At 38.3% G+C, this 9,543-nt stretch overlaps 1 protein-coding gene across 1 annotated transcript in view; it reads left to right on the top strand.

Annotated features, from left to right (window-relative positions):
- Positions 1-9,543, top strand: part of cacna1bb (calcium channel, voltage-dependent, N type, alpha 1B subunit, b) — a 205,377-nt gene that overhangs the window by 109,480 nt on the left and 86,354 nt on the right. Inside the window, exons 9-11 of the mRNA XM_025908900.1 lie at positions 5,384-5,487; positions 7,595-7,710; positions 7,804-7,893. Coding sequence (XP_025764685.1) covers positions 5,384-5,487; positions 7,595-7,710; positions 7,804-7,893 — 310 coding nt within the window. The remainder of the gene's footprint in view (positions 1-5,383; positions 5,488-7,594; positions 7,711-7,803; positions 7,894-9,543) is intronic.

Below are 9,543 nucleotides of genomic sequence, written 5' to 3'. Positions count from 1 at the left end.
AGCCCTTCTGACCTATTACATTCTGTGCTAGATTAACCAGTCAATATGGTCATTTAGTTCCTTAGTGAAAAAGAAGGTTTTCTTTCTTCTTTCTGTCAGAACCACAACAGATAGTAGAAAAATGAAAGAAATGCCCACATCCTTGTTATTACACTGAGGTTAATGCAGCAGAATAATTTCGCTCTATTTTCCAGTGATTTTTATATTTAAAATAATAAAATAGCAACTGATAGGATCCTTAATTCTGGAGACCTGAATATCCTCACATGTAGCTAAAATCAGCTGACTATGTACTCGGCTTGTTCAGACGGTTAAATCTGAGAAATCCAGCAGCTTTTAGGCTTTCACCTCAGAGACCTTACTGTATGTCAGTAATATGGGAAAAAGAAAAAAAAAACATTTGCACAAGCTCAACTGAATTCAGCTCATCTCTCCAAGCTGCCAGCTGAGAATCAAGAGAAAAGTCTTACCTACTCACCAGCTGACTCTGGGAGTGAATGCTGATGCAAGAGACTGCACTACCTAACAAGGTCTCCCAGGTTCTCCTGAGAGATAAATACTAAGACATGTAATGCTACTACTGTCAATATAAAATAAATAAAAACCAGCATGTTTTCAAGAAAATAAAAAAGATTTTGTTGCATATTGTTAATGGGAAAACCTGAAGTCTGCATGTGATGCCTTACTGGGTCAGACCTGGTAACATTTCTATCGTTTTTAGTGATTCTAAATACATACATATTTCTCATTATGAAATAGACAAAGTTATAACTCTCTCTCCTACATCTGGAGGTGTTCTAATGCACTAAATAGAGATAACATGGGAAAAGACACACACACACACACACACACACACACACACACACACACACACACACACACACACACACACGAAGGCAAAAGGCAATCTGACTGGACCAAGGGACACTGCATCCTCCCTGGCTAACAATAATGAGCATACTCTGGTTTGTCCGCCTTTCTGACTCTGATCATTTGTAAACTGAAATTCATGTTTTATTCAGTATGGCCAAAAGCCAGTGATTGAGCCGAAAAATTAATTAGGAAAGTTTTTACTGAAGAGACAGAGCAAGGGAGCCAAGGGCTTTTATACAACCAGAAGTCGTTTTTTTGTTTTTTTTTAACCAGTGAAGTCGCCCCCTGGTGACCACTAAATAGAATGGAGATTTAGGGTATTTCTACATTGCTACCACTTTTAAGACGTAGAAGCTATTTCCATCTTGTGTTTTATCTATTACACCCACACTGGTCCATAAAGATCACAGGCACTGGCAGGCACAGTTTGTGTGCCCTTAGTTGCCGGAGTCACTCTCATGTTCATGTGTTATTTGTTGTTGGGGTTTTTTTCTGAAAACTGCAGCAAGTCCAGCCCACCAGAAGCTCCAGTAAAAACACATGATGGGGATGCAGTGACAGCACTGTTGGGTAATGAAAAATGAAACAACCAATGTGGTGACCATAAACTTCAGACTTCTCTGGAATCATCACAAATATTTAATACGTTTAGTTTCATTCAGTCACATTAGTCTACATTTGCACATCTATTATAATCTTCTTCTGAAGTTCCCACGTCAGATCTTTAACATCCTTTGCCCAGTTTAACCACTCTCCAAACCCCTGCCTTTTCTTCTCTCTCACTGCCTCCAAACATGCCATCCCCCTCTACTCTTCCTTTGTCTTTGGCCAACAGTACAACAGTTTCTACTGGTACCCTGTTGGCTGGAGGCAGTCATTAATGATCCAAGCCCAGACTAATCCAGTATTACCAATGAGCCACACATTCGATTTGCAAAGAATTTACGCTGAATTCACAATTTTACACATGTCAGATTGAATTATAAAACACAACTTCTTTGTAAAGTGATGAAAAGAGAGTCTGTGGCAGTTTAGTTTTTTTGAGTCGTAACTGTAATCAGAGTTTTTAGAAGACACTCTGTAACTGCCACAGTAACAAAACTGACCTCAGTGCATCATATTATATATCACAAAACTGCAATATACCACTACAGGTGAGCAATACATCAAAATGAAGGCTGAGTTTAAAGATTGGTGTGTTGCCAATCAAGATGACCTCTAAATGTTTGAACCTTCTTTTACTTGCAATATTTGGCTGGTTAGGTAAAAAAAAAAGGAGGTAATTTCCGAAACCTATTACTTCATGCTTCACTGAACTCAACTGATTTGAGTGGAAGAGAAAACATGAAAGGATATTCTTGTAAGGTTTATACTGAGAGAATTTAACTAAAGGTGGAGCGAAAAGAGATGCAGAAAAAGACATGAAGATTGAGTGATAAGATGATGAGACGGTGATGAAATGCTGGAAATGCTGTAAAAGATACGATGCCGTGCAAAGCAGCGAAGCTTCCCTCAGCCATTTATCCTGGTGTGTGGGCGGCTGCTTCTCTGACAGCCGAGACAGAGGGTGTGCTTCTGTACATTTGTGTGCGTTCTTCTCACATTCTCGGGTGGATAATATACATCTCCTGCCTGCTGATTCAGCCGCCCCGAACCTCCCATCACAATTAGAGCCAGCGTGTGGCAGCACTGCGACACTGGCGTCTGCAAAATGTCACCGGGCTTAACAGAGCCCATCAGTCGGCAGGTCTGTCCCGAGCTAACAGGCCGCTGTGTGGGTGCTGACTCCCAGAATCGCCTTTGGGGAAAGTAGCATGACTATTATCCCCATTGTAGCTCAGTCACTGTGAAGTACAGCGTCATTTTGGGACATCACCAGTGTAATAAAATGTCCAGCTACACATAGCTGATGTATTGGAACCCTGTAAGCCTCAGAAAATGGGAAAAAAATGCCTTACAGCTTACACGAGGCAACATTATCATTCAGTAGGAATCATATTTTAGCTACCTGATGATTCAGTATTTCCTTCTCATTCATCGTTCATCCTAATAATCTTTGCATCTGGTTTTTCTGTTGCATGTCTTGAAACTGAACCAAACCGTGAATATTAACGTCGCAAATCCAAAACGAATAGCTTAAAAATGCTAAAATAATGCTGCAGAATTGCAAGGCTAGTTTATCATCTAATCTGAGTTGTTGAGACAAACTCATTTTACTTTACAAACAGTAAAGCTTTAACATGAAAATACAGATTATAGCAACTTTAATATAACTTTTGCAGCAGCCCTTTTCTATTAAAAGTAGCTTCTGATTAGTTTACTGAAAAATTATTTCATATTTGTTGTCTTTCAGAAAAAACAGAAGAAACTGGAACTAAGAATTAAATTAAACTAATTATGAAACATTAAGTAAGTAAATTATAATCAAAATTTTAATGATAAAAAAAATAAGAAAATGATCTAACAATAAATGAGGAAAGTCCAAAAACTCAATGATCCTGGTCCAAGGATCGTGACTGCATTAATATCAACACAGTACTTCATAATCACAGGATCCTATAGAGAGTAGTAAGTGTGTGTGTGTGTGTGTGTGTGTGTGTGTGTGTGTGTACGTACCATGTTTAGATATTTTTGTAAGGACCAAAAATGGGAATGCTACTATGTGGGGACCAACAGTCCCTTATGGGGAAAAAATGCCTGTCCCTGAGTTTAAAGCCATTTTTGAGACTCAAAATGTGGTTTTAGTGTCAGTGCTATAATTAGGTTAGGGTTATGCTAAGGCATTTATTTTCGATGGTTAGGAAGTGTGGACTGAGCCTGTCTCCAGCCGGAAACAGGAAAGGCACTGTCCATCCCCCCAACGGGTCGCCCCGTCCAACCCCGGAAAAAGTTCTGGGAAGTGCTCTTCCCTCTGCGGACCGTGGTCCACTGCGAGGCACTCGTCTCCTCCCGATGAGTCCCGCTTTTTCGTCAATAGTTGTCTTGTGTTACTATTTATTTGTGTAGAATTTGTGTCCCCGTGGGCTTTGTTATTATAGGTAAATAAAATGAATTTGTTATCAGGTATGTTATTAATAAGTGTAGTTTTTATGTGTGTATATAAAACAAAAGAGTTATTTATGTATTTATTTATTTATTGGGAAAAAAATGGAAAAAATGAAAAATGAAATCAAAAACAAAATAAAACTCCTCAAATAAAAGAGTCAATGAAGTGTGTGCTTATGCCGCGACGTTTCGGCCAAGATCTGGCCTTCCTCAGGCGAGAAGCACACAGAAAGACAAAAAAAACGTGAGTTTGTGGCTGTAGAAGGACTCTCAATAGCGATGTGCACTGTCCGAAGGTCTGAGACAGAGTCATTTATTTTCGATGGGTTAGGGGAAGCGGCTAGGGAATGCTAGGGAAAGCATGCTAGGGATAGCATAATGTCAATTGGATGTCCCAACTAAAACATGAAAACAAGTGTGTGTCACAAATCACAGAGCAGACAGAACTAAATGGCCATAAGTGTAGATCCTAATATATTTTTAGCTTTTCTTTATGTTTCATTGTGGGTCTGACCATCAGCACTAAGTACGGAAACACTGGAAGCACAAGTGAACATCTGAGGCTGGCATCTCAGCAGATTAATGCTCATGATTTGGAATTCAGCTGTCATATATGCATCTAATGTTCAGGAGTCTACTTATTATGTTTGTGTTGTCTGCATTTTGCGCCTACCTGATATCATTTGGTGCCGTGTGTATTCTTGGACTGGTGATCCGTTTGTGTTTGTGTATTTGAAGTAAGAATATAGAGTCATTTAAATGCTCTATTTCTCTGTTTGTGTAGGAGCAATTTATTTTTAAAATGCAGGTTTCTGTTTGGCATTGATAGAGGACCGAGTTATTTACATGTGGAACATTAGCTGGGCTGTTTTTGGGGATCCCACTGATATGACAGAGTGTTGGGCTTTTTTTTCAGCGTTTTGTTTTATTTAATTGGAAAGTTGTTTTTCTGATGAGGCAAGTTGGCAAAAGTTCTTGTTCTTTCAGCCACAGTAGTGAAAAATACATTTGTATTCAGAGCTGTGGATGCAAAATGTGAAAATAGTTTGAAGAAAAACAATAATACAGAACCAAGTTTATTCAAAACTTTATTCATTAACTTAGTAGAGTGTAGTTACTACCTTACACTGAGCATGCAGTTTATCCTTATAATAAGAAATTGAACAGTCAGCCCAGGTGTTTATATTTGTGACCTTTTGCATTTCTTTGATTTTTTGTTTCACTTATGAGTTTTATTAAACATGAAATGAGAATGTATTTATTTGAAGTACTCCTGGAAATAAAAGCTTTGTACATTTTTTCAGAGCTTGGCAAAGACACTGAAAATGTTCCTGGAGCTCAATGTATACAAACTTTAACTTAATTTGATTTTGAGAGTGTGTCTCACAACAATGCACAGAAATATTAAATCCACATATACCAGTGCTAATGCTAATATTGTTTTCTGTGTTTTCTGTGTGTCCAGACCAATGATGTCGCAGGAAACACTTGGAACTGGCTTTACTTCATCCCTCTCATAATCATCGGCTCCTTCTTCATGCTTAACCTGGTGCTTGGTGTTCTTTCTGGGTAAGTCATATATTACAGGTAAACCTAAAGGGTGAACTGTAGTTATATATTCTCTTTTTTACGATCAGCATGTTGTTTGCCTTGTTTTGAAATCACCTCTGCCCGTGCTGTTTTTGTCAGGTTGCCAGTTTCTTTCACTGAATTTCAACTTCTCACAGTCTGTGTCAAAGGATGTGCCAAAATGAAAGAGTGAGACAAAAAGTCAATGAAAACTAACTTTTAAAAAGTCAATGAACAAAAGAAGCAAATACTAATACTTGGACAGGAACGTGTAGCACACGAGAAAACGAACGCAGGGATGACAAACTGACAAACTGTGTGTGTGACTGTGTGTTGGGGGGCAACTAAGAACTAGAGATCGAAAACGCTAAATATAGAATTTTGCCAACTGCTAAAGACTTTTAGCTTTTATTGTTTTTTAAACTTGCCCATGTGTCCCTTGTATGCAGTATGTATATATTTTTGGTGATCTTATCAAAATTTCCACTAAATAACTTAAAATTTTGAGTTACATATTTCAAGATTAGAATTTACGTATCTCAGAATGTAAACTTTTTTCTCAGTAGCACAAAAATAAACTTCGATACTGATGTTTGGATCCTCTCATCACATCCATATGACAGGAAATGCTGCAAGCTAATAAGCAGTAAATGGAAGTCTATGATGTCACTTAAACTATGTGAATGTGTTTCTATGAGACTTCTTGAGAATATTTTATAATCTTTAAAAGGACATTAAATTAAAGCTTCTGGCTGTTTCAGTGGTCTGTATGTACAAATAAGGCCACATTGTAGTTGTTTATAGGAGCAGCAAAAAATTAATAATTAATAAAGTGCAAAACTGAGAGTTAATCAAGTAAATCAACAGAATATTCAGCATGCTTTTCTATCGTCTGCTGCTTCTCCTTTTCACCTTCTTCCTCTCATTGTCTTTCCCTGTCTTGTGTAATGAAAAGCCCGTGCTCGGTAGCTTTAATCATCCTGGTCCTCTGCACTCCTGAAGGCAATGTCTGCCCATCTCATTGTGTCTATGTTTACAAAGAGCCTTGCCTCACCTGCCGTGACTCGCGGCCTCTTGTCTTTTTAAACTCTTGATTAAAGCAAATATGTTTGATCATTAGTCTGGACGTCGTAAGGAACCGCTGCTTAAAATGAAGCTCTTGAGAAAAATAATGATCCGACAACAGCTAGCTCATATTCCTTCGGTGAAATGATCACTTTGACCTCTCATTTTGCTGGTTTTCATGAAACTATTAAAACTATGAAATGTTCAGTATTCCAAATCATGTTTCCTGATGACTGTGTGCCACCAATCCATTAACTTACATTAACTACATACAAGGCATAAATAGTAAAGTAGAGGAAATCAACAAGGTAACAAAATCCTTTGAGCAGGCACTTCTAATGCTGGTCAAAGGTTGTTTGTTAATCTTTTCTTGTCTTATTATCGCAGTAACACAAGTGAAAAGTCAGACATAGTCTAGCACTACTAAGGTTAGATACATTAATCCCTGAAATGATTCTACTACAGAGGTTATGAAAAAAAGATGTCATATGCGTACCGCTGCTTTCAGTCTTTATGTTAAGCTAATAGGCTGCTGCTTATAGCTTCATATTACACCTTAAGACAAGAAAGTTGTGTGCATCAACTGAAAACTGAATAAACATGCTTCCTAAAACAGAACTAAGGAAAAAATACTATATCTTACGATTCATTGTTTTCTCTACGTGAAGTGCACATGCTGTCAGTAGTCCTATCACACAGTGCCATGAAACAGCATCACGAGCTTTCTCTCCACCCAAACATTTCATGTCTGAAAATGCTGGAAATATCTCCTGACAGAGTTATGGCTATGCCAGCAGCCTTTTTTTCCTCTTGCATATCCTCAGCGGTTTCCCAGCTGTCATCTTAACTCTGACATTATTAATCCATCTGCCCGGATAGTTTGAACCTCAACTTCATCTACAGTTTATCTGTCTCTTACGTAGATCAATATCTGCTCACATGACCCAAACATTAAAAAAAAGTCTTTAAATGCAAACTACCACATGTTAAATGTTAATGCAACCTGTTCTTGCTGTGTATAAAAAAAATCCTGCCTCAACAGAGAATTTGCCAAAGAGCGAGAGCGTGTGGAGAAGAGACAGGAGTTCCTAAAGCTTCGCAGGCAACAGCAGATTGAGAGAGAGCTCACTGGATACTTGGAGTGGATCTGCAAAGCAGGTTAGACTCATCTTTCAAAAAGCATGGTTGTGTTAGGAAAAAAAAAAGACAGAAAGAAAATCCCCCTTTTTTTCCCTTTCTCTCTCGCTGCAGAGGAGGTGTTGCTGGAGGAGGAGGATGAGATTGCAGAGGAGAAGTCCCCACTGGACGGTGCGTGGTACAAGAGGAAACAAAACCTTCCAGGTGAAAACAGGGCTGAGTATCTGTTGCCTGCTTTACCATGGTCCATTACCACAGGAGGCCGATGGTAAACCAGGCACAGAAAGGTATGGCTCATCGTTTCCATCTCATGACTGCTTTTGGACATCGTTAAACTTGTGCACATGGATCATTTTAAAGTCATCAGTCATGGATGTGATCTGGCTCTTTTTTTCACCTGTCTACTTGTTGCATGGACTTTTATGATGCAAATTATTACTGTGATTAGAGAAATGTTTAAAAAAAAAACCCAACAAGCTAGCTGGCAATCCTATGGAGATGACAGGAGTCCAGGAACTCGATGCAGCAGCCAAAAAATTGTCTGGCATGTAACACTGCAGCATGTCGTTCTTACAGTTTTAGCCTTAGAAGTGCTGCTGAGCACTAAGAATGAGCACTTCAAGCAAAAGTACTGTAAACTATTCTTCAGAGATCACACCCCGCCCTCAACCACTTTGAAATGACTGCACATATGATTTGAGACATGCAGTTTGCACCTCATTTTATTTTATTTGTCTAACTTTAAGGTGGCTGTTGTGGTCTTTTGCTTGAATGTTGTTTTCTTTCTTCTTTTCTATTACAGTCTAATCTCACAGTGTCACATATGTTTTGCTGGTAGTTATTTAGTGTTTTGTTCATCGTGTTTTTGTGTAATGGTTGTCAGCAAACAGCTTGTAGGGGGATTAGGATCAAGTCCTGCCAGAAGTTGGCAGTGACTATTTGGATCTTTGAAAACCATGAACATGAAGAGTACACAAAGTAGTTGTGCTTGCAATTTTTAACTTTTCATGCAAAAATAAAATGTTTAGTCTGTTTCCAGGCTTTTGAGACATTTGCATCATAGCACATCAGAATTAAACAGTTATTATCAGTTAATATTACTGACAAACCATTAGCAGATTTATGTATTTAGCTTGCTAATCTTTGCTCTTTTGCTAATGCCAAATGAATTGCTTCACCAAATAACTGTAATGCATAAACGCCTTGACCTCAAACATACTGGAAAATTTGAGGACTGTATTCTTAAAAGCAGGAAAGAGGTGGTCAAATATCCAGCCAGAATTAAACCAGAAGCTGGTTGATGGTAGAGACATCTGACTGAGGTGCAACTTGCTAAGGGACATTTAACCAAATATAAGCGGAGGTGTGCATTTGAGCCTGTATGTATACTTTTAACTCTATGGGAATTAGAGAAAATCCAAAATAAATTAAAACTTGTGCACCCAGCAGTTAAAAGAAATCATTTAAGCCCAAAATTACTGTGACATTCATGCCCATGGTGAGTGTACTATGTAAACCTATAATCTTAACTGTATATGTGCTAAATAGTGGTTTTTACTCAAACGATTACTCTTATTACATTTAACATTAAAATAACATATAAAGTATAGCGTGGAGTGTTACATGAAGTCCTAGTGAACATCTGTAAAACATGGTGTCAGTACAGTGCAGCCTGCTGGTCATGACTGCCACATAAATCAGCATTAATGATTAGCCAGACATTTGATTGCTAATCATGGTTCCCACTCTGCCTTCTCATCTTCACTGTTCTTTGTCTCTGTCTTTCTCTCTCGCTCTTCCTCATGATGTCATTGCATTAGGCCTGATGTGAATGCAGGGGTTAATTAATTAGTG

This window comes from Oreochromis niloticus, linkage group LG7, assembly GCF_001858045.2.
Source record: "Oreochromis niloticus isolate F11D_XX linkage group LG7, O_niloticus_UMD_NMBU, whole genome shotgun sequence".
NCBI classification, from domain to species: Eukaryota; Metazoa; Chordata; class Actinopteri; order Cichliformes; family Cichlidae; genus Oreochromis; species Oreochromis niloticus.
This window is presented reverse-complemented; position numbering and strand designations above follow the sequence as displayed.